The sequence below is a fragment of the Artemia franciscana genome, chromosome 10 (assembly GCF_032884065.1).
Source record: "Artemia franciscana chromosome 10, ASM3288406v1, whole genome shotgun sequence".
In the NCBI taxonomy this organism is placed as follows: Eukaryota; Metazoa; Arthropoda; class Branchiopoda; order Anostraca; family Artemiidae; genus Artemia; species Artemia franciscana.
In genome coordinates, this window is record NC_088872.1 from 12,775,507 (window position 1) to 12,801,399 (window position 25,893).

Sequence of the window (25,893 nt, forward strand, 5' to 3'; positions counted from 1 at the left end):
GAATACTAGTGCAAATGCTTAATGTTTAATAGAGAGGAGAAGGGTTTTGTAAAAAAAAAACTAACTGAGTGATAGATCTTATGAAAACAATAGGAATGTAAAGAAAATGGATAAGGCATTAAAATATGAACTAAGAAGATGTTAAGTGCAGGCCATGGATAAAATTGCCGAGGATCTGGAAGATGCAGCGATTAGGCATAATAGTAAAATATTGTGCTGATATGCAAATAAATTGGGAAGGTTCAGTCAATCCGGACTTGTCTCAGTTAGGAACGATAGGAACGGGGCATAAGATTTATTTTATGAGGAAGAATTAGCGACAGTACCAAAAGGAATAAAAATAATAAGGCCTCAGGTTTTGATGCTCTGGTAAATGATTTCCTTACCTATGGTGGCTCTGAGGTTAGAAATAAGCTACTGGAAGTACCTAGCGATCTTAGGAAAGCTCTAGTTAAACCATTGTATAAGAAAGGTGACAAGAGTGAGTGTGGTAATTATCGAGGCATTAGCCTGGTCTCTGTAGGTAGAAAATTACTTAGCAATATGATACTTTTTAGGCTGAAAGACTGTAAACTTTTTAGGCTGTAAACAAAATGATAAGAGGAGAACACTGCGGTTTTAGAAAGGGTAGAGGAGGCATCGACCCAATTTTCACCCTTAGGTTAATAATTGAGAACTGCCCGAGTTATCAAACACCTTTGGTCCTCAGTTTTATAGATTATGAGCTAGCACTCGGTTCTGTTGATAGAAGAGCTTTAGCAAAGTTTCCATTCTTGTATGGTATATTACATAAGAAAAACTAGTTTTTTTTAACTGAAAGTAAGGAGCGACATTAAAACTTAAAACGAACAGAAATTACTCCATGTATGAAACGGGTTGTCCCCTCCGCAATCCCTCGCTCTTTACGCTAAAGCTTTTAATTGTTTTAATAAGCAGAATTGTGGCAAAGAGTCAAACTTTACTACAACAAAACTTTACTTTACAAACTTCCTTACTACAGTTCGTTACCACGAACCGTTTGATATACCAAACAAATACATTAAAGTGGTTAGTGCTATACATCTCCCTTTATACGCATCATTTTGATGAACTTTGTCTTAAGAAGCACAGAAAAGGCATTGGAAGAACACAGAGTCCAATGAGAAGGAAAAACTTTCATGGACTTAGATTTTGCTGATGATTTTAGCATCCTAGATGAAAGTGTGAGCAAAATGAATGAACTTTTAGAGGTTTTGCGAGTTCAGGGTACTAGAGTAGGTTTGAAAGTTAATGTTAAGAAGGCTATGGTGCTAATGCTAGGAAACAGGGAAGAAGACAAGGTGACATTGGGTAACGAAAAGATTGATCAGGTGAACAGCTTCACTTACCTTGGTAATATCAAACAGTTCGTGGTAACGAACTGTAGTAAGGAGCGACCCGGCTCAATAGTAACCAAAACTCTAAAAAATTGAATTTTGATATCAATAGTTACATCAAAAGAATCGCATTTTAATGCTGATTTTAAATATATAAGTTTCATCAAGATTAGTATTACCCATCAAAAGTTACGAGCCTGAGAAATTTTGCCTTATTTAGGAAAATAGGGGGAAACACCCCCTATAAGTCGTAGGATCTTAAGGAAAATGACACCATCAGATTCAGGGTATCAGAGAACCATAGTGTAGAAGTTTCAAGCTCCTATCTACAAAAATGTGGAATTTTGTATTTTTTGCCTGAAGACAAATCACGGTTGCGTGTTTATTTGTTTGTTTTTTTTTTGTTTTTTTTTTTTTTTTCTTTTCCCCAGGGGTCATCGTATCGACCAAGTGGTCCTATAATGTCGCAAGAGGGCTCATTCTAACGGAATTGAAAAGTTCTAGTGCCCTTTTTAAGTGACCAAAAAAATTGGAGGGCATCTAAGCCCCCTCCCACGCTCATTTTTTTCCCAAATTCAACGGATCAAAATTTTGAGATAGCCATTTTGCTCAGCATAGTCGAAAACCATAATAACTATGTCTTTGGGGATGACTTACTCCCCCACAATCCCTGGGGGAGGGGCTGCAAGTTACAAACTTTGACCATTGTTTGCATACAGTAATGGTTATTGGGAAGTGTACAGACGTTTTCAGGGGGATTTTATTTTGTTTGGGGGTGGGGCTGAGGAGAGGGGGCTATGTTGGAGGATCTTTCCTTGGAGGAATCTGTCATAGGGAAAGAAAAATTCAATGACAAGGGCGCAGGATTCTCTAGCATTACTATAAGAAAACAATGAAAAATAAACATGAAAACGTTTTTTCAAATGAAAGGAAGAAGTAGCATTGAAACTTAAAACGAACAGAGATTATTACGCATATGAGGGGTTCTAAAAATACTTTAGCATAAAGAGCGAGGTATTTAGGAGGAGATAAATACCTTGCTCTTTATGCTAAAGTATTTTTAGTAATTTCAACTATTTATTCTAGGCCTTTCTGATTCAGGGGTCATTCTTAAAGAATTGGGACAAAACTTACGATTTAGTGTAAAGAGCAAGGTATTAACGAGGGTACAAACCCCCTCGTATACATAATAAAAATATAAGGTTATGAAAGTTTGTTACGTAAGTTAATTCTTAAGTTGCGTATATTTTTTACTAATAAAAACGTTCGTTAAAAATTAAAAGTTCTAGTTGCCTTTTTAAGTAACCGAAAAATTGGAGGGCAACTAGGCCTCCTTCTCCACCCCTTATTTCTCAAAATCGTCTGATCAAAACTAAGAGAAAGCCATTTAGCCAAAAAAAGAATTAATATACAAATTTCATTTTAATAGTTTATGTGCGGAGAGCCAAAACCAAACATGCATTAATTCAAAAACGTTCAGAAATTAAATAAAAAAAACTAATTTTTTTAGCTGAAAGTAAGGAGCAACATTAAAACTTAAAACGAACAGAAATTACTCCGTATATGAAATGAGTTGTCCCCTCCGCAATCCCTCGGTCTTTACGCTAAAGTTTGACTCTGCCACAATTCTACTTTTTAAAACAATTTAAAGCTTTAGCGTAAAGAGCGAGGGATTGCGGAGGGGACAACTCATTTCATATACGGAGTAATTTCTGTTCGTTTTAAGTTTTAATGTCGCTCCTTACTTTCAGCTAAAAAAATTAGTTTTTTTTATTTAATCATCAGTAAAGACAGTGGGAGCAGTGAAGATGTTAAAAGTAGGATAGCCAAGGCTTAGGGTGTTTTTTCACAGTCGAAAAATTTTTGGAAGAATAGGAAGATAAATATGCAAACCAAGATTAGAATATTGGAAGGTACAGTGATGACAGCGGTTAGGTATGGTTCTTAAGTATGGGCCCTCCGAAAAGTGGATGAAGATTTGTTATATGTTTTCCAGAGAAATTGCCTACGGATTTTTCTGGGTACCCGGCTGACTGACCGTATTTCAAACAGTGACAAAAAGTTCGTTTCAATCCCGCTTTCTAGAGCTATAATGAGAGAAAGTTTGAGATGGCTTGGCCATGTTTTGCGTATGAAGGATTCAGATTGCCGGAGATTGCCCTTTTCAGCCAACCGTCAAGGGCTAAACGGAAAACAGGTCGTCCGCGGTTGGGGTGGGTGGATGTCATAACGAAAGATCCAAAGGAAGTGGGAACTTCCTGGGAGGGTGTAAAGAGGGAGGCTTTGAATAAATTGGGATGGAGAAGGAGCGTGCGTAGATGTGTTGGCCTAAGGCGCCTTGGTTCTGTTGTTAGTAGTAGTAGTAGTATCATTGAATAATAAATAGTTATTAAGCCCTTAGCTTTTGGGATTTTATGTCATTAAACTACTGTCTTCTCCAACAAAACATGCAAGGAAACTGATAAGATTCGCCTTAATATGTCGATGAATACATATTAAAGAGGACTTTTCGTTGCACTAAAGGCTCATTTATAATAAATTCTACTAATTCCGGGACTGAAGGGGTGACTCTCCCAGCTAAATTCTTCAATCATACAGATTGAAAATTCGATGTGATTCAGGTCCTAAAAAGTATAATGTGGCTGCTGTTTTGCTAAGAAGTTGGAATTGCAAAGGGAATTGAAGGGGTTAAGGGAACAATTTTGCCTCCATAAATATGGATTGAAAATCCTTGCTTTGTTTGGTTTCAAATTTCAGCATGTCTACATTCTTCCTTATAAGTTGTTTGGCAAAAGAGACGGGAGTGGGGTTGTCACGTGTCTACTTTATCCTCTAAATATACAGATCAAGATTAGTTGTACGATTCTGGTTCAAGTAGGGGTAATATGCTTATCGCTGTACTATAAAATTGGCGGGGAAAACGGGAGGGCCAAATTTACATTGGCCCTCTATTCATACTGATTAAGAATCCTCGTTTGATGCCGATTTAAATCAGGTTTAACATGTTTTTTTCTTCTGCCGAGAAGCTGTTGGTGTGAAGGGCGGATGCATCTCTTTTATTTTTGCTCCTCAGTCATTTAAATTTGAAATGTTTGCATGATTTTGGTTCAAAATCATTTGGAATCTTGCCAGTTTCTCTGCCAAAAGTTGGATTAAAAGGAGTGAGAAGGATGTAAAAGGTGGCAATGACTTATTTTTGACCTCCAACTTGTTTTGAACGAATAAGGAATAAGGATTTTAAGACCCTTGAGAAAATGCTCGTATTTGGGATTTTTATATTTTTCTGTGATTATTCTACGGAAATATTTTAAATTGGGCCAAAAAATCGTCGTATATCTTAAGAGCTCCCAAACTACAGCTTATCAATGAGAGATCTAGGAAATATAAGGAGAAATATTTAATATAGTTCTCCTAGTAAAATACCAAACACGGAAATAGATATTGAAAACTCACCCAAAATCATAAGCAAACGGCTTGTAAAAGTAGATGGCAGTGCTTGGCAGCGCTTTCGGACCCTTTAGAAAATACTCTTATTTGGGATTTCTACATTTTTCTATTACTATTTGATGACAATAGTTTGGAATTGGGGCTAAGGAATCGTCATATATATCAAGTGCTCTCAAACTTTAGTTTAGCAATGAGACATCCATTAAAGTTAGGGAACATATTTAACATAGTTCTTCTCCCTATGTGCAAAACACGAAAAAAGAAATTAAAAACTCACATGAAATCAGAAGCAAACAGCTTGTAAATATAGATAGCAGTAATTGGCAGTACTTTCAGGCCCTTGAGAAAATGCTCTTATTTGAGATCTCTACATTTTTCTACGATATTATTTTGGAATTGGGGCCAAAGAATCGTCGTACATCTTAAGTGCTCCCAAACTTGAGTTTAGCACCGTCTGATCCATTAAAGTTAAGAGGCATATTTAATATAATTCTTCTACCTATGTGCCAAACACAGAACACGAAATTTGAACTACACCCAAAATCAGGAAAAAATGGTTTGTAAAAGTAGATGTTGGTACTTGGACGAACTTTTAGACCCATTAAAAATGTTCGGATATTATTATTTTCTTTTCTCTTTATTTTCTATTATTATTTTACGACAATATTTTGAAATTTAGCCAAATAATTGTCATACATATTAAGCACTCCCAAATTTTAGTCTAACGTCAATTCTGAAGTTCTGCCAGCTAACCTAACTGCTTCAACAGAGCTTTCCATTCAAAAGCAGAAACCCAGCTCGAAGGGACGAATAGCATGGCTGGAAAACTTCAGATAGTCTTCTCCAAGGTAGACTACACCATTCCATGTCAGCTTTCACATTGTAGGCTCCAGTTTAAGAACAAAGGAACACTTTTCCTTTTGGTCCCAGGTAAGAATTGTATGCAGATTTAAAATGTATATTGTGATGTTCATCAATAAGGGAGACCTACACGCTCTGTTAAAACCACGAAGCATGGACTCTACGCTTGCGAATTCTTCAAAGTAAACTGAAGTCATTGGGTACAAGAATAATAAAAAATAAACCATTACATTAAGAAAGTTAAATGTTACTCGTGGGACATAATAAAAAATCATTGCTTAGTATATTGACAGAACTACCTTTAGTTAAGACCGTCCATTTCTTACCCTTGAATTTCCACATAACAGCTGTATTAAACTATTAGTAAATCCTTGGTATATACCACACCATATCGAAACGTAGCTGTAAGTTTTTTTTTAACCATAAAGCAATGAAAAACCAAACATTCTGTGGTAACGGACTGTAAGTAAGGAGTCACCCAGCTCAATAGTAACCAAAACTCTAAGAGATGAATTTTGATGCCAATACAATTTGTTTATTGTTCTGATTCCAAATAAATAAGTTTCATTAAATTTAATTTCACACATCAAAGGCTACAAGCCTGAGAAAATTTGCTTTATTTTCGAAAAAAGAGGAAAACACCCAAATGTCAAAGAGTCTTAATGAAAATAGTACCATCATATCCAACGTATCAAAGAACCTTCGTGCAGAGGTTTCAAGCTTCTATCTTCAAAAACGTGGAATTTAGTGTTTTTTTTGCATTTGTTTGTTTATTTGCTTGTTTGTTTATTTTTCTTGGGGTAATCGTATCGACCCAGTGGTCCTAGAACATTAGAAGAGGGCACATTCGAACGGAAATTAAAAGTAATAGTGCCCTTTTTAAGTGACCAAAAAGATTGGAGGGAAGCTAGGTCTCCTCCCACGCCCCTTTTTCCCAAAATCATCCGATCAAAATTTTGTAGAGCTAATTTGTTCAGCACGGTTGAAAGACCCAAGAAGTATGCCATTGAAGATAATATGACCCCCACACCCCATAGGAAAAGTTCTTTAAATTCTAAAATTTGCCCATTGCTTACGTATAGTATCCGTTATTGGGAAGTATGGATACATTTTTCTGGTAAGGAGAGGAGGACGAAAATTCTGTTGGAGTGATTTTGCATAGGGATAATTCTTTATGGGGAGGGAAGTTTTCAGGGGGTGAATTTTTCAGGGGAATTTTCACACTGGGGAAATTTGCCAGAATTCCTTACGAAATCTATTTTATATGTCCTGCTCTCTCTTTACCGACTCAATTTTACGCGTGGAGGTATTAAGGGTAATTGTCTGGGGAAAATTTTCACCTGGATTGAATCGTCCAGAGGAAACTTTCATGGGGCGGAGCGATTTTTCCGCAGAGTTGGAGCCAGATTTCTTGGTGTTACTTTAAAAACGGTCAGAAATTAAGTAAAAATAATTTTTTTTCAGCTGAAAGTAAAGAGCAACATTAAAACTTAACCTACAAAAATTATTACATATACGAGGGGGGTTGCCCCATCCTAAACACCTCACTCTCTACGCTAAAGTTTAAATTTTGTCCCAATTCCTTAGTAACAAGCCCTGAAACACAAAGGTAATTTATTAGAACAATCAGAAACTTTTTTTAAAGTACTGAAAAATTTCAGCGTAAAGAGCGAGATGTTGAAGAGGGGAAAACCCCCCTCATATACGTAATAATTTTTGCTCTTACCTTCAGCTGAAAAACTTGTTTTTTCATTTAATGCTTGTTAACTAGGAAGGTTCGTAGATTAAAGGAGGCTTCTCGGAGGTTCTTCGATGAAAGTGAAGACTTAAAACTCTAAACAGTCAGTAATTATAATTTCGCCCGTATCAATATATTTTCATATTATCCTCTAAGGCCAATAGAAAATCTAAAACCAAATGATATCAGTGTGGTCTTGTTTGTAGTTGTCTTGTATACTGAGCTAAGTTATGCTTGCCAAATCTGCAGTTCTGGACCTCGGTACTGTACACTTTTTTTCCGTCAAAATTCTGTGTTTAACTATTATTCACCCCTTCATCACCAGTGGTGTTAGATCCTTATGCTATACGCATACTTTTTACCTCAGATTCCAAATACAAAGGTTTCATCAAATTTAATTTTACCCAAAAAAGGCTACGAGCCTGAGAAAGTTTGCTTTATTTTCGAAGAAATGGAAAAATTACCCCTTAAAAGTCAAAGAATGGAAATAGCACCATAAAATTCAGCGTATCAGAGAACCTCAGTGTACAAGTTTCAAGCCCCTATCTTCAAAAATGTGGAATTTTATGTTTTTTGCATTTGTTTTTTCTTTTCTTTTTTTTGTTTTTTTTTTCGAGGGGTGATAGTATCGACCCAGTGGCCCTAGAACATTGGAAGAGGGCTCATTCGGACGGAAATCAGAAGCTCTAGTGCTATTTTTGAATGACCAATAAGATTGGAGGGCAGCTAGGTCCCCTCCTACGTTCCTTTTTCCTAAAATCGTTTGATCAAAACTTTTATAGAACTATTTTATTTAGCACAGTTGAAAGACCCAATAAGTATGCCTTTGGAGATAATATGAACCCGACAGCCACAAGGGACATTTTTAACTATTTTTAATCACTTCATCAACGGTGATGCTGGGCCCCGGTGCTATATACATTTTCCTATTTACCGTTAAAATTCTGTGTTTAACTATTGTTCATCCCTTCATCACCATTAGTGCTGGATCCTGGCACTATACACATTTTTTTACCATTAAAATTCTGCGATTAACTACTGTTCATCACTTCATCACCATTATTGTCGGATCCCCTTGTTATATCCATTTTTTATCTTTGAAATTAATTTTTAAAATATTATTTTCAGCTTAATTAAGAAACAGTATTTACTAATACTAAGTATTTATGGGGCCTAGAAGCAATCCCTCCACTTGCTTTTAGGGAAAAATATAAGCCTAAACTGGATGCTAAAAATTTTGGTATTTTGTCATATTATCAACGCTATTCTTCTCCTGCTCCATTTGATTAAAAAAATTATACCTACTCACTTAGCCTACTAGTGAAAGAGACTCAGTGAACTGTGACTGCTATTGAACTAAAAAAAACAAACAACGTGTGTCTTCTCACACACACAAAGTTACACACAAATTACATACAAAAACACAAATTTTACACATATTGTTACAAAAACACATAAATTACACAAAAAGTTTTACCAAGTTATAGGAATAAACAAAACAATTATGATATATTGGGATCGAGTGGAAGGGATATGGGAAGAAAACGGGAGCAAACGGAAAGCAAGCTGTCCGTGGTTTGGGTTGGAGGATGTCATAAAGAAAGATTTAAAGGAAATAGGAAATTCCTGGGGGGGGGTGTAAAGAGGAAGACTTTGATTATATTGGAATTGAGGAGGAGCGTGCGTAGCTGTGTTGGCCTTAGGTAGCTTGCTCCTGCGGTGATTTATTAGAGTTGATAGTAGTAGATAAAAAATATATTACAATCCTACTTGTAGAATTAAATTTGGAGAAAGCACCAAATAAAAATTGATTTTACAAAACGTAGAAAAAAAACTATAGGAAAAATGGGACACTTGTGGTACATTTGGATGTGAGTGTGAACTCATAAACGTCCCCCTCTCTCCTCCTACATTGCCGTCGTAAAAAAAGTTTCAAAAAATTTAAATTGTATTTCTATATTACAAATAAATACTAATAGAATATCAATTCAAAAGAAGAATTTACAATAGAGATAATCTGATAAATTAGACAGAATGAGGGAACTTTGGTATTTTCGAAGAGACACTGCCTTCCATGAAGCACAAATGACAGTTTAATAAGGATAAATCCTTTCATTAGATGCAAAAAGAATAACAAAATCTCTGGATATTTTGGTCACATATACAGTGACCGAAATATCCAGAGAATTTATTCCTAGGAAAGTATCTCTATTAAAGTGTTATTTGTACAGAACGAAGAGAAGCTTAAAACTGCTCTAAAAAGAATAAAAAAAAAAATAGAAATCCAGAAACTAGGCAATGACGGAAATTTCTTTATTGGGCAATTGAGCAATTGCCCTTCAGCTACTTAAAATAGAAATGTCTCAATTCGACATATATACAAGAAACAATAATTAAATATATTACAGCCGTGCTAGGATATGATGTAATTTTTTGGTAAAGAGCAAGGCTGCTCTTTCGATTTCAGTGAGCAATTGCCCTTCAACTGCTTAAAATAGAAATGTCTCAATTTGGCATATATACAAGGAAAAATAATTAAATATATTACAGCCGTGCTAGGATATGATGTAATTTTTTGGTAAAGAGCAAGGCTGCTCTTTCGATTTCAGTGAGCAATTGCCCTTCAACTGCTTAAAATAGAAATGTCTCAATTCGGCATATATACAAGGAAAAATAATTAAATATATTACAGCCGTGCAAGGATATGATGTAATTTTTTGGTAAAGAGCAAGACTGCTCTTTCGATTTCAGCCTAAAATCAGCTGATTTCTTCAATGTTTACCAAATGTTGATATTTTATTCTTATTTGATAAGCTGAATATGCAATGTGGTGTAAAATTGGCAATTAAAGAAGACAGACACAAGTTAAATATGCATAATAATTGTATAAAGCGCAATAATAACGTAATATTGTTATAACTGGATAATATTTTAGAATAATGCAGTTGAAATAAATTTAGAAATGTCAAAAGAAAATGGGTGCGTCTCTTCAATATTTGAGCAAAACAAATTTTAAAATACGAATAATTTCATAACCATTCATTAGCCATAGATTATTTATAGTAAATTAAAAAAAAATAATTAAGCAAAACTGGTCGTGCAGGGTCGAAATCTCGGAATGTTTTCAGGTATCTTTGTTTTTATTCTTACTGAATGCAATATTGTAAGTCTATTTGAAGGTACTTAACAACTTTCTATGAATTATTTTTACTAAAAGACTCTTCCTCGGGTAACTAATTGCTGGATGAAGCATTTTTCAAATATTCATGCTGAAAATTCACTGATGAGTCAGTTCTAGTAACACGAGGTGACTTAATCTCGTCCTCAGCCATGATTCTTCTCTAAGGCTAACTTAGAAGAAGAAACAATGTGACTTAGAAGAAGAAGAAGAAACAATGTGAAGAGACACAACAATGTGTCTCATTATAGTTTTGACTATCTATCCTAAACTTGCAACAATTTTCGAAGGTTTATTTACACTTGTTCTATTTTAATAGAGCAGGATTATGGTCCTTTAGAGCATGGATTAAGATGCTTTAGAGCATCAATAAAGATGCTCTAAAACTATTTCTTGGAGTTACTATTTCTTTCTTTCAACGTTTAGTGACATTAGAAGTACGTCAATAGACATTTTTTTTTCTTTTGTGAGCTAAATTACAAATTATATAAGGATTGGCTCGCTCATTTCTAGAAAACAACCATTTTTAGATTATCCCAATATAATTTTCCTATGTTAAAGAATACCACCCAGGATTTCATCTTGTTTCTTTTAAACTTCCAAGGACAGTGAAAATGAAACAGATTTTAAAATTTAATTAGGACGGAGCTCCACAGTCGTATAAATCCTAAAAAGTAGGGAGAAACAAGAGGTACAACAATAGGGATGGATAAGATAGTGGAACTCTAGCCTCAAATGATATTTCGACCCTATATCCAAGGGCCGTCATCAGCAAAATATAAATGAATATATATATAAAAAAAAACTTATATTGAAATAAGACTATTAAAACTAAAAATAATATCTCAAAAATGATCCCAGCATCCTCACTTCAACAAAGCTCAACCAGGACTGGTATATAAAATAAGGCGAAGCAAGGCAATTCATTCAATTAAAATAAAAATAATTAAGAAAAGGCATTCAGTGATATTCTTGTCTTTTTGGCAGCTGACCTAAAAGGTCCTTTAGCAGCAGGTTCACTGGTATTGACTACTGGTTTTACAATATGATTTGTTAAATCGTTTTTAATTTCGTATAAGTATTTTGTGAATACTCCCCAAACTCCCTATTTAAAGAGATCTTATTAATTATTTGGAGTCGAATTTTAACTGCTTCCTGAACAGCCGGGTTTATGCTTAAGTCATTGCCAATAAGGGAGGATTTTAAAATAAAAGTGTTGTATGGCTGGGGTTAAAAAAAGCTTGACTGCTTAAAGCAGAATCAAAAGAATTATTAGCACTATTAGAATTTAAAGCTATGGTTACGTCATCTTTATGTCGTTCTGAATTCTCGGGGGTTTTACCAATATAGCAATGCCGCAGTCACATGGTGCTTGATATACCCCTCTCTGGTGACTAACTTGGGTTCCATCTTTAACAAAATTTAGGAAATACATTATTTTAAATTATTACTAAATACTGTAAACATACTATTTTGTGTGCAATTTTTTTTTAATTCTTCGTGATTTTGGGATGTGTGGAAAATAGATTATATTTGGGGGCTTATCAGGAGCCTCACATGGTAAAATACCTTTGATTTTACGAAAGTGTCTTTTTAGCCTATGGTTGACTGTCTGATTAACAAGGATTAATATTTTTTATGTCTGTTCATTTTTTTTTTTTTTTTGACTGTAGACGGCCCTTGGATATAAAATTAAAATGTAGAGTTTTATTGCCTTACAAAAAACTTTACTGTTCGACTTGTTGTTTGTTTTTGTGATGAAAAAGAAGTGTGGATTTCGTCGCTATTTCATAAAAAAAGGAAGAATAGGAAATTCAATTTTTGATTAAAAAAGAAATCCATATGTAGTTGTGCGGTTTTTGGTAGTTTGTGGGTTGAGCGTGCAAAGTGGAAAAGTGCAATCTCTGAAAACGAGAAACTAATTTTTAACGGGAAATACTTTTGCTCGTTTCTAAGACCTTGGAAACAGTCGCGACGGAGTTGTCTCCTGAGTTTTAAATATAGTAGCCTTTAAAATTCTTTATTGACCATTTCTGATTATAAATTGTCTTATGGTCTTAACATAATTTTGAAAAACTTTAAAAAGTAACTTACGCAACTGATTAAACAATTACTTTGTAGGGAAGTAAATTTTACTTTAAATCGTGCGAGTCCTTTCTGGCTTGAAAAGCTAGATGCCTCTTTTTGTACTTATAATCATCTTATAATCATATAATCTTATAATTATAATCTTATAATCATCTCGGAAAAATTACCTACAAAAACAGATGATGACAAAATGCCAGGAATTTTCTGAAATTATTTTCGAGTTTCTAACAGTAGTGGACCCTTCTAAGGTCGCCATAAGAAATAATTTCCATAAGAAAAGAGTGTTCAGATTGTTGAAAGTTTTCCTTTTTATTCAATTCTAAAATTGTGTGACTCGAGAATAATGACGAAATTTGGCTACAAATTTTTGAGAATCTCTATGCGTTTTCTATCTGTATTTTTCCATCGTGTTTTCACAAAAAATGGAAATTGGTAACATTGAACTATCCAATTAATTTACTCATCATAGCCAAGAAATTTGTATCCCTGTCCTAGGCTAGCTGAGGTGGATCAAGGGAGACCACCCCTCAAGATTTTTCTGGCATTTTCGTTTGTTTTTTCTTTCCTTGCCTTTTTTAAAAATAAACTTGTAAATTTATTCAATTACTGGCTCCCTTGCCACATTGATCCCCCTTTAAGATTTTGCTCTAGATCCACCTTTTTGGGCTAGTTTTACTGCCCTTGTCACTAGCTTCACTATTTATTTTAATCTGAAATAGCGCAACTCCGAAATAATGGGGAAGTTTGGCCTTAAAATTTTTGAGAATCTTCCTTTGAATTGTAGTGCATCTGGAATTTTTGTCGATGGTGGCCTCCCATCTTTTTCTGAGCTGTGTAGAAAATCTTCTCTTTCTATTCAGACAATGATATTTGCTTCGGATAACCCCTCATTTTGATGCTTTCTGAGCTGCTTTTTCGCCTTTCTCTGCCACTTTGGCTGACTTGGTCAAGTATGATTTACACACGACAATTTTGACATGTTTAAATGTCCCATAGTTATTTGAATGAATTGTTTTTTTTGTTAGTGATTGTTTTTTGTTTGTTACTGATTGATCTGTTTTTGTGCTATTTTTTTCTTTTTTTGTAAGTGGCCCTAGTTGGTCTTAAGTTTAATAGATAATTATTCCCTACACTTTGTATATCTTCACGTTTTCACAATTTTTGGCAAAAAATGGTAATTGATAATACAGAGCTATCTAGGTATTCTTACCTTCACAGCCTGGAAACCCGTGTCCTCGTCTTGGGCGGGGCTCGGTCACCCAAGCAAAAAACGATTGAACTGGACCGGAATATTCTTTTGCGGAATTTAGAAAGCGCATGAATCAAAATAGTGAAACATGGCTGAGCAACTGAATATTGATCAATGTGAAATTACTATTATTGGAACTGGTGAGTGACAATTAATTGCAGTTTCCTGTTTTAAGCACGAAATTCTATAAGTTCTTTTTGTAGGCTATTTAATATCCTACTGTTGGCTTGCAATTCCTTGTCATTGGATGCTGCTAAGCCAAAACCTATACATAGCCTAAGCAGTGAATCAAAAGATGGGACTCTACTAAGCCATGTTATGACAGAAATAGTTCTCTGAAAATTAGTCATTTTGCTTTTTGAAAAGTGCTCTTAGCAAATTTTTATTTAGGAAGGTTTGGTAGAGCCAGGGTACAATTGTAGGCTAAATTGGGTAAATATTTTGCTGTTTATATAAGTCTATTGACTTACAAATAAAGTGAACATACCAATAGATGCCATTTTTATGCTCTTTCTTGATGTAATACTTGCTTTTCTCACAAATTCAATTTTAAGCCCTTTTAGGACCCTTGAAAATAACAGAATCATTCTATATTTTTGGATATAAAAATGGTTTATAACATATGTTTCAAATGTAATATTCCATTGTTAATCAATTGATTCTGCATTATAACATTGATTTGTCTAGATTAAGTTGTAATAAAAAAAAAAAAAAAACTGCCATGTTTTCTCCTCATTCTTTTAGGCTGCTTAAAAACTGCTATTTCACCTATATGTAGAAAAACATCAAATCTGACAGAAGGAACATAGCAGATAGAAAAAGGGAGAAATCGTTTTGAATATTCATCCAACTTAATTTTGTATAGACTATTCAACTTTAAAAAAAAAGGATTTATAATCAAATAGTAAGTTGAAACCAATGTTTTAAGCCCTTTTTATGCCAAAAAACTAGAAAATATTTGGCAATTTTCAAGGATTCAAAAAAGGCTTAAATATGAATTTGCAATTAAAGCAATTATTATATTCTGAAAGAGCATAAAAAATGGCATAGCCTATAGTGGTATGTTCAAGGTGAATTTTTCACAGTTCATATAATTGACTTAACAATAAAGTGAAAATACCACTCAATGCCTTTTCTATGTTCTTTATCAATATTATAATTGCTTCTACTGCAAATTTTTGAGCTTGCACTGTTTGAGCTCTTAAAAATGACAAATTTTCAATTAAAGTATGAGTTATTGGTTTTTTTTTACAAAATAATACTATGTTTTCTCAGCATTGTTTTCAAGAAAATAATACTACATTTTCTCAGCACAAAAATTACTTATAATAAGGTTAGGTTAGGTCAAAAATTGCTTAAATTGGAATTTATGGTAGAAGTGATTATTATATTTGTAAAGAACATAAAAAAGGCATCAAGTAGTATGTTCACTTTATTGGTAAGTCAATTACATAAACTGTGAAAAATTTACCATGTTCACTTATTTATAAGTCAATAATATGAAAGCAAATCATTTACTGTAAATGTGCAGTTTTCAACATAATTTAGCTACAACGAAAGTGAATACATCAATTGATGCCTATTAAGAAGGAATATGCAGAAGTTACAAAGCAACTTTTAACAAGCAATCCAAAGACGCTAAGAACACCTCATCAAATGTAAGTGGTTTTGTGTAAACTTCTTTTAAAACATAGAGCTAGAGTTGATAAAATAACAGTGATTAGTTGTCTAAATCCAGGATGAGCTGGTTATCTTACTCTATGGTTAAACTATTCAGGCTTATAATATTCATATTTGGAAAAATTAGAAAAATCCAGGGCCACTATATACAAGATTCCATAGCTGATATAGGGACAAGGTGAATATACTACCCAATTCTCCAATATTAAGTTTTTTCAAATATAATGATCAATTTACTTTTTACTCCGCATGCCTACTGCAGTTGTTTTGCGGGCTAAATTATTTGAGGGTGACTCACAGGCAAACTTTTAGCTCATCCCACCTTATTTGAAGCTTTAGTTTTGACCATTTCCAATGGAATCCCTCACTGTCTTAGATCATGTTTTGTATCCTTGTCTCAATCCTGTCTGGATAATCTTGATTCTTCATTCAGTTTTACAATTTACTCACTCTTTACAATAAATTTTGACTCTTTGCCACAAATCTACTTTTTAAAACAATTAAAGACTTTAGCATAAAGAGTGAGGGATTGCAGAGGGGACAACCCATTTCATATATGGAGTAATTTCTGTTCGTTTTAAGTTTTAATGTTGCTCCTTACTTTCAGTTAAAAAAACTATTTTTTTGTTTTTTTTATTTAATCTTGAATTAGCCTTGCAACTTGAACCCTTGCAGTGGCACAAAGTTACAAAATTATAGGGGTCAAAATACTTTTCTATAAATCAAGGAGGATGGTAATTTTTCTGTTTTATTTAGATTTTTTAATGGAACATACAAAAAAAGGAAATGTTTTAATGAAAATGCCAGATTTTTTTTTGTTAATTTATGAGAGAGTGAAAAAATCTAGTAGAGGGAGCAAACGCCCCCTTTGCCTCCCCAATCAATACCCCCGTTTCTTTGTTGATATTGCTTAAACAAAGCAAAATACAAAGCCTATTTGCATACTGAAACCAACCCTTGCTACAAATGCTTGCATTAAACTTGAATCAAGCCAAGTTAACAACTTTGCCACAAGCAACATGGGTTTTAGCTTGAGAGTTTGCATTCTTGATGTTAGTTGCCATCAGTTTAAAGATAGCTTTTTTTGATCTATGCAATTGGAAGCATTGTATCTTTATTCATATTTAGAGCAGCAGCTTAAAACAACTAGAAAACAATGGAACAGTTAACCAGATAATTAATTTGTGTTTTATGTTTTAATCTTTTTAGTATGTATTAGTGCTGAAATATTTTTTTTTTGGATTATACATAGTTTAATGTTTGACCTCTAATGTTAGCTGTGTTTCTGCCAACTTGATAAAAATTGTTTACTACAAATCGTGCTTTGCAAGCTAACAGCAAATTGGCTGATTAGGTAAAGTACTAAAGAATCTCTATGAAAAATTGGACTTCTGATATAAATCCATCCAGTGTCTGCGAATTAACAGATATTTGATGGTAGACATTGTAAAGGAGCTGAATCTGAATCGAGAATTCAGAAAAATATGCGCCATTACCCTATTGCCTATGTTATTTTAGACCTCAAAGATTTGTTTGGTTTTGTATAAGGAAATTTTTGTCATAATTTAAGATCAAATAAACCCTTAAGAGCTGAACATGGAAATTAGAAAGGATAAATTTGAAATGAAAATGCTACTTGTTTCTTAAATTAAGTGAAATATACATTTCAATGTAGTACTTTTGTCTATATTATGCTGAAAAGTTTATTTTATGTTTACTTTCAAAATTTTTTTATATTTACGTTATGTATCTTCTTTTGTTTAATTTTCGGATTTTTCAGAAATATATACATAGAAAAAAATTACATAAATCAACATAGATATTCTTTAACCTTTTTATTCGCTGATTAAGAGAAAGTTTATTAACAAGAAGGATCCTATTTTTTCAAGACCAGTGAAGGTTGGAGGGCAAAGTACTTTTTTTGGTTTTAAATTTTTCTTTATTTGAATCACTTTTTGTGTTCTACAATAGTACCCTTGCAAAGGGGCAAGAGACTCCTTTTTTTCTAAGTTTTTTTTTTCTAACTTCCATCATGATAAATTTGTGGCACCACATTAATAAGGGTAAAAAGGATTCTCCTGGAAAAACTAAAAACTGGCCTAAAAATGTGATCTTTCTTTTTGTTCTGAACCCTTCCAAAAATAATCCCTTATACCTTCCTAGCCAAAACAACTGAATCTGATCCAATTTTTATTTTAAAAGGCATCCGACTGATAGATTTCTTGCATTTTTGGCCTTTGCTAGCTTAAAACTTAAATTTTACATGTTTTGATTTGTTTTTGTTTCAAGAAGTATTTATCTAAAAATTCTCGGAAGCTTTTTTATTTACTCTATCCATTTTAGCATTGTATTTTTGTATCAACTATAAAATATTAGCATAATTCTGGTGATAAATTGCACAAAAAAAGGTTTGAGACTCCAGCAGCATTGCTCCCCTTATTCATTGTTTTACTAAGGCCCTGGTCTTAGAAGTTGGGGGGGGGGACACAAAGGATAAAATATGGTCCCAACTATTTTGAGGAGTCTTTGAAATACAATGCCGAAGCCACTTGCACAGATGATAAGAAGGCCTCAAATATCCCAAAAAGTGTTATAAACACAGTTACCTTGTACTTCAAACAGGAACACAGTGTAATTCACAGCACTCATAAAAGTAGGATTGGAAAGGGGGATTGAGTACAGTTGCTATTGCTGCTCCTGCATCCTGCAATAGATCTTTATTAAGAGGAAACTTATGAAGTCAATTTGGTTATTGAAACTTTTTCTGATTGTGGAAGTTAGTATTGTTTCTCAAATATTCATTTTGTGATTTTTTTTAGTAGTTCTTATGTTTCTAGTGGAATTAATGAACTTGTTTATAATTTTAGGGACAAAAATGTCCTTAAATGTATAAAAGAAAATCTTGTAGGGATCTTGTGTAATTTCCCCTTATGTGAAGGTAAATTATTAGAAGTCTTTCACTTGAAAAGTTTTTCTTGTATAGCTTTGGATCCATAAGTTCCTTTAGTTTAGCCTATTAAATGCCTGCTTTGTTATAATTCAGTTTAAATGATGTTTTTGTTTCAAAGGCAATGTAGGCTGTGCGCTGGAACTAACAGTCTTTCTCAATGCCCTGGCCTGCAGTGAAAATCTGCTCGGTAGTATCTGTTGGGCATGAAACCGGCTTGTTGAATCGGGTGGTGCTTGGATGAATTGGGCACTTCTATCAATCAACGTCATGTCAAATAATTTGCCAGGAACCGGCAGAAGATGATTCCTCTATAGTTCAGGCAATGACTTCGGATACCTTTGCGCTTCCGCCGAGGGAATATTATCTCTTCCCTCTTAATATTTTGGAATCAGTTATGTTATCTAAACAAAGGAGAAGAGTATTTAGAGCCATAGTAGCATCGTTGGTCCTGCGAATTCTAGCATCTTTTCGGTGATCCCACAGGCTCCTGCCGCTTTGTTATTTTTCATTCTATTAGAGCATTCTTTTCTTCTAGAGAAAGAGGATTAGGTTCTGGGAGATTTACGCGTGTTATTTGACGAGCGGACGCACTTAGGTCAGGGTTGAGGTATACTCTTTTGGCGTTTAGTAGCTTTGTGAAGTGCTCCTTTCATCTCTCTTGTTGGTCGATTTAGTCTTCGAGAATTATGACGGACTTACCTGCTCTTATATTTGGAGGTTTCCCCTTGCTTAAGTCTCTGACAGGCTTGAAAAGCGATATGATGTCACTTCTTTGTGCTGTATCTTCTAACTCATCGGGTTTTTTTTATCAACAGATTGTCGCTTGTCTCAGTGAATGAGTTTGTCCTAATCCTGGTTAATCGCCTGTACGATGGCATATCTCCAGCCAATCGCGTTTTTCTAGGTTGTTCAATGATTTATACAGTTTTTTTTTGTGACATCAAGGGCTTCTTTGAGTAATCTTACGACCAACGATCTCAGTGGCGACCCTTTTACGTTTTATGCATGTCTGCCTCATTGTATCCGGGTCAAAAAAGGTATTCAGGCATTCAAATATGTCCTGGATTTCGAAAGAATCCTTTTGGCAGGATTTGTTGGGTTTTAGTTTCTGAGTGTCCAACTTTTCTTGTTTTATTCAGTATATATTTCTTCCTGGTCAAACCAAGTCAAGGAATGATAAGAACTTACTAGTGTTGCGGCTTCCTATCACTCCTTAACTTTGTTGGAAAGGTAAAGAATGGTTCTTGATAGAACAAAAAACGTGGAAAGTGAAGAATGAAGGGTCTGAGCCTTTCTTAATAAAACAAGTCTCGGGTGTCAAATTCAGAAGATCAAATCCAACCTAAAAGCCTGTTTCATTAAGTAAAGCCTGATTTCATTTTATTCTTCACTTTCTATATTTTATTAAGGAAGTATGCTAACTTTAGTCAACTGAAGCAGAGGCGGTTTTAGGAGGTGACAGAGGGGGGACTTGCTCATGTGTAGAAATTTTAGTGGGCGCAAAATTTCTAATAAATAATATAACGGTTATAACCAATTAATGTTGAAATTCTATTTTTATTAAAAAAAAAAGAGGGCACACTTAATAAACAAAAATAATTATTCATTGTCAATTAACTAGTAAAATAGAAATAAATAAAAAAATATTAACTCACGATAAATATATTATAATTATTGAATAATTTAAATAATAAATTAAAAATAATCAAAAATAAATTGTTAATTAATTAATGAGTTGAAAACTACTTTGTTAATAAATGAAAATTTAATTTGGCCCGGAAATTTTGTGGGAGACAGGGGGAGGGATAATTATGATTTTGCCCCTAATTATGATTATGCATGAGGGGCTCGAACCATCACTGAAAGAGGAAATGACAAATTTTTCTTCTTTTATTAAGGAATTTTTTTTTAATAAAAGAAGTAAACTTGCATATTTCTTTCTATTTAACTAAAGTTAGTTAATCCCACTTAAACGTAAAAAGTAAGGAATGAAGTGGAAAGAAACTTTCCAAATAAAACAGGCCTTAACTTTTTGTATTGGGGTAGTTCGAAATCCAAGGCGCAATCACATAAACTAGTCCAAAACAAACCAAAGTCGAGCCAAATCAAACTTTTATCGCGAATAAGGTACAAGATCTAATCAAACTGGTTAGTTCAATTTGTTTTGAGTATTTAGTTGTGGCAATGACACACCATTGTTATCATAGCCTTGCTTCACATTATTTTTATATTTAAGAAAATTCATTTTTCAGTGATCAGAATTGTTGAGTAGCTCTTCCTAAAACTTATGAATTAGACTAGAAATTGAAGCAAAAACAAAATTGTCTGACAAATCTTGCCACCCTTGCTACCTCAGCACCTGCATGGCGGTCAAACATCTTATTCTCCTTATTCTGGCTCTGCGTTAAGCTCTTATGTCCAAAAAACAAAGTATCCTTTAAGAATTCAAACATTTAAATTTTTTTAGGTTTGGTTGAAAGCATAATAGCAGGCGCCTTCCAACGTATAGATAAGTTGACATTGCATTTGGATGCGTAAGTATTCATTATGGGATTATTTTATATGCTTTTTTTGTATATATTCGGCTGAAGTAGATAGAGCCTGCGTCTAAGGTTCTTGCTTAGGGGATGGGATCTGGAGTTCAAAATAAGGGAGGTTTTAGTTCCGAATATACTGATTTTGGTGCTCTTTTCCCAAACAGTTCCTGAGTGAGGGCATGTGGATAGATTTCAAGATAGAAATTCCTTTTGATAAAAATGCATGTAGGAGGAAGGATTTAAAGTAAATACCACTAGGATTGATCCAAAGGACCCTACAAAATTTAACGAATACTTGGCCTTTATGAGCTCTTTTCTTGTGCTTGTTTTGTTTCCACAAGCCTTTGGTTTTGAAATAGGAAACGGCTCATTCGAATGGAAACTTAAATTTTTTGGTGTTTTCAAGAAAAAAAATAGATTATGCCACATTACAATGCCTATTTTTGTTATTTTGTGCTTTTGGCCTGGATAGGATGTAAATTTTATCGAACGGAAATTATGAGATAACCAGGCGGTTTAGCGCTACACAAAACAAATTTTCATATATCCTCCCAATTTCAGAGCCATACTGCTTTCCTGTGGTGCATTAATTTCTTAACAGTCAGAGGCAACCCTAAGTAAAGATTCATGTGCCTTTCGTGTATTATTCTGTCACTTGCTTCATTTTCATTGCGCGAGCGCTTGTATGTGTGTGTCCCTGCTTTGGTATTGCTATCTCACGGGAAAAAAGTCAAACAACCCGGGTTGAAACTAAGGGATGAGAAAGGAAAAACAAGCAATTCCGCTTTGATATTGGTATTTTTGGGAAAAAGTCAAACAACTTTGGTTGGAAGATAAGAACGAGAAAAGAAACAAAGCAATTCCACTTTAAAAAATCCTGGAAAAGGTGGAACTCGGATCAGAATTGGAGTAATCTGAGCTGTGGAACCGTGGGGGGGGGCAGAGGGGGGAATCTGGTACTGACAGTAGCGCTAAGTAAAGAAAAAAGCACACGGAATCAAGCAACAGTCTCTCAAACCCCGTGAAACTTTTAAACGATACAAGAATTATTTATTTAACAAAAATCCTTGCTTTTTAATGAGCGCCAAGTAAAGAAAATAACTCACAGAATTAGGCAACAGAGTCTCTGAAACCCCGCAAAGCCCTTAAAAGATACGATAATTATTTATTTAACTAAAATCTATGCTTTTTAATGAGCGCCAAGTAAAGAAAATAACTCACAGAATCAGGCAACAGAGTCTCTGAAACCCCGCAAAGCCCTTAAAAGGTACGAGAATTATGTATTTAACTAAAATCTATGCTTTTTAATGAGCGCAAAGTAAAGGAAAAAAAACACACGGAATCAGACAACAGAGTCTCTTAAATCCCTTTAAAGCCCTTTTAAAAGATACTAGAATTATTGATTTAACGAAAAATCTCCGTTTTAAAAAAATGATGGCTACAGTCTCCCAAACCCTGTAAAGCTCTTTTAAAAGATACAGGAATTATTTATATAACAAAAAATCTTTGTTTTTTAATGAGTGCCAAGTAAAGATTAAACCCACACGGAAACAGGCAACAGAGTCTCTCTAACCCCGTAAGGGTCTTTTAAAAGATACAAGAATTATTTATTTACCAAAAAGCCTCGTTTTAATGAGCGTCAAGTAAAGAAAAAACTATACGGAATCAGGCAAAAGAGTTAAAAAAAAAAGAAACAGAGTCAGGCAACAGTCTCTCAAACCCCGTAAAGCTCTTTTAAAAGACACAAGAATTATTTATTTAACAAAAAATTCTCACTTTTAAATGATAGCCAAGTAAAGAAAATACCATACGGAATCAGACAACTCTAATTCCGTAAAGCTCTTTTGAAAGATACAAGGATTATTTATTTAACAAAAAAAATTCACTTTTTAACGAGTGCCAAGTGAAGAAAAAACACACGGAATCAGACAACAGAGTCCCTCAAATCCAGTAAGGGTCTTTTAAAATATTAAATAAAAAAAAAACAAGTTTTTTGAAATGAAAGTAAGGAGCGACATTAAAACTTAAAACGAACAAAAATTACTCCGTATATGACAGGGGCTTTTCCTCCTCGACACCCGCTCTTTACGCTAAAGTTTTTTATTGCTTTAAAAAGTAGAGTCGCGAGAAAGAATCAAACTTTAGCGCAAGGAGCGGGGTGTCGAGGAGGAAAAGCCCCTTTCATATACGGAGTAATTTCTGTTCGTTTTAAGTTTTAATGTCGCTCCTTACTTTCATTTCAAAAAACTTGTTTTTTTTATTTAATTTCTGAAAGTTTTTGAATTAATGCTTGTCTGATTTTGGCTCTCCGTACATAAATTATTAAAATGAAATTTGCATATTAATTCTTTTTTTGGCTAAATGGCTTTCTCTTAGTTTTGATCAGACGATTTTGAGAAATAAGGGGTGGGGAAGGAGGCCTAGTTGCCCTCCAATTTTTCGGTTACTTAAAAAGGCAACTGGAACGTTTAATTTTTAACGAACGTTTTTATTAGTAAAAAATATACGTAACTTAAGAATTAGCTTACGTAACAAACTTTTATATTCTTGTATTTTTGATTATATATATGAGGGGGGTCCCCTCGTTAATACCCCGCTCTTCACACTAAATCTTAAGTTTTGTCCAAATTCTTTAAGAATGACCCCTGAATCAGAAAGACCGTAGAATAAATAGTTGAAATTACTAAAAATAATTTAGCATAAAGAGCGAAGTAAATATCTTCTTCTAAATACCTCGCCCTTTATGCTAAAGTATTTTTAGAACCCCTCATATGCGTAATAATCTCTGTTAGTTTTAAGTTTTAATGCTTCTCCTTACTTTCAATTGAAAAAACTTTTTCATGTTTATATTTTCATTGTTTTTTTTTAAATAGTAATGCTAGAAAATCCTGCGCCCTTTTCATTGAATTTCTCTTCCCCCATGAAATATTCCTCCAAGGAAAGATCCTCCCATATAGCCCCCTCCCCTGAACCCCACACCCAAACAAAAAAATCCCCTGAAAACGTCGGTACACTTCCCAATAACCATTACTGCATGTAAACATTGGTCAAAGTTAGTAACTTGCAGCCCCTCCCCCAGGGACTGTGGGGGGGGGGGGGGGTAAGTCATCCCCAAAGACATAGTTACTATGGTTTTCGACTATGCGGAACAAAATGGCTATCTCAAAATTTTGATCCGTTGACTTTGGGAAAAAAATGAGCGTGGGAGGGGGCCTAGGTGCCCTCCAATTTTTTTGGTCACTTAAAAAGGGCACTAGAACTTTTCATTTCCGTTAGAATGAGCCCTCTTGCAACACTCTAGGACCACTTGGTCGATACGATGACCCCCGGTAAAAAAAAAAAACAAATAAAAACGCACCCGTGATTTGTCTTCTGGCAAAAAATACGAAATCCCACATTTTTGTAGATTGGACCTTGAAATTTTTTCTACAGGGTTCTCTGATACGCTGAATGCGATGGTGTGATTTTCGTTACGATCCTATGACTTTTAGGGGATGTTTCCCCCTATTTTCCAAAATAAGGCAAATTTTCTCAGGCTCGTAACTTTTGATGACAAAGACTAAATTTGATGAAACTTATATATTTGAAATCAGCGTAAAAATCCAATTCTTTTGATATCTCTTTTAGCATTGAAATTCCGTTTTTTAGAGTTTCGTTTACTATTGAGCCGGGTCGCTCCTTACTACAGTTCTTTACCACGAACTGTTTGATACAAGAATTATTTATTTTTTAAAAAATCTTCGTTTTTAATGAGCGTCAAGTCAAACAGTTCGTGGTAACGAACTGTAGTAAGGAGCATTCCAAGATAGAACATTGGAAGCTACAGTGATGACAGTATTTAGGTATGATTCTGAAATTTCGGTACCAGAAAGACGCAGGAGGGTTAAATGTTTCCCAAAATATTTGTTTATGAATGGTAGGGTAGGGTAGGGAATTTAAAGTGCCGAAACCCTATAGGCAAGTGTGTATTCTCCTGATGAGCCCTTGTGTTGGGTTGTTGCCTCTGAATTATTTGTCTTTTTTTTACTGTTTTAATATTTGGTAAATGACGACTTATACTTACTTACGACGCGACTGCCTGTCCATGGATTATTCTTTATGGTTGATTGTGTATGGCTATGCTGTTTGACCTATGTGATTGATTGGATGAGTAGGGTTAAGGCCTCATTCAAGTACTGAACTATATTAATTACTAATGTTGGAAAACAGTCTTCCTTTTCTCCTTCTATCTCTTTCTTTCTTTTTTTTTTTTTTACGCGTTTGTGCTGTTGCATTGGTGATGAAAGAAAGGCTTGGATGGCTAGGATATGTTTTGCAGATTATAGATGGCGAATTGCCAAAGATCGTTCTTTTTTGTCATCCATATAGGGCTAAACGAAAAGCAGATCGTCCCCAAAGAGGGCCAGAATGGTCCTAAGGAGGAGTTTAAAGGAAACTAGATTTTCTTGGGAGGAGGTAAAGAATCTCGGTAGTTTAGGGACTTGAATAGACTGGCGTGGAGGAAGAGCGTGCGCAGATGTGTGGAGCTGAGGTGGATTGGTGTTGCAGCAAGTTCTTAGGAGTAGTGGTGGTATTAGTGGGGTCAAGTTATGCCAGTTAACCATCTAGATCAGTGGTTAACAGTTTTAGCGAACCAGCCATCACTGAAGTCAAGGTGGATCAGTGAAGATAAATAATTCCAAGCCCTTAGTATTCTATTAAATTTTTGGTTAAAAAAAATACACCAAAAAGTATAAGTAGTAATAACCACGCCTGGAGGTTGTCATTATTGCTGATCATTATCTGTTGAATATCAACAATAATCTACCTC

At 34.3% G+C, this 25,893-nt stretch overlaps 1 protein-coding gene across 1 annotated transcript in view; it reads left to right on the plus strand.

The window, feature by feature from the left end:
• The first annotated feature begins 13,892 nt into the window (after window positions 1-13,892).
• The window catches only part of LOC136031800 (rab proteins geranylgeranyltransferase component A 1-like), a 59,673-nt gene continuing 47,672 nt past the window's right edge, over window positions 13,893-25,893 (plus strand). Inside the window, exons 1-2 of the mRNA XM_065711596.1 lie at window positions 13,893-14,056; window positions 21,014-21,080. Of these exons, the coding sequence (XP_065567668.1) occupies window positions 14,005-14,056; window positions 21,014-21,080 (119 nt within the window). The 5' untranslated portion in view covers window positions 13,893-14,004. The remainder of the gene's footprint in view (window positions 14,057-21,013; window positions 21,081-25,893) is intronic.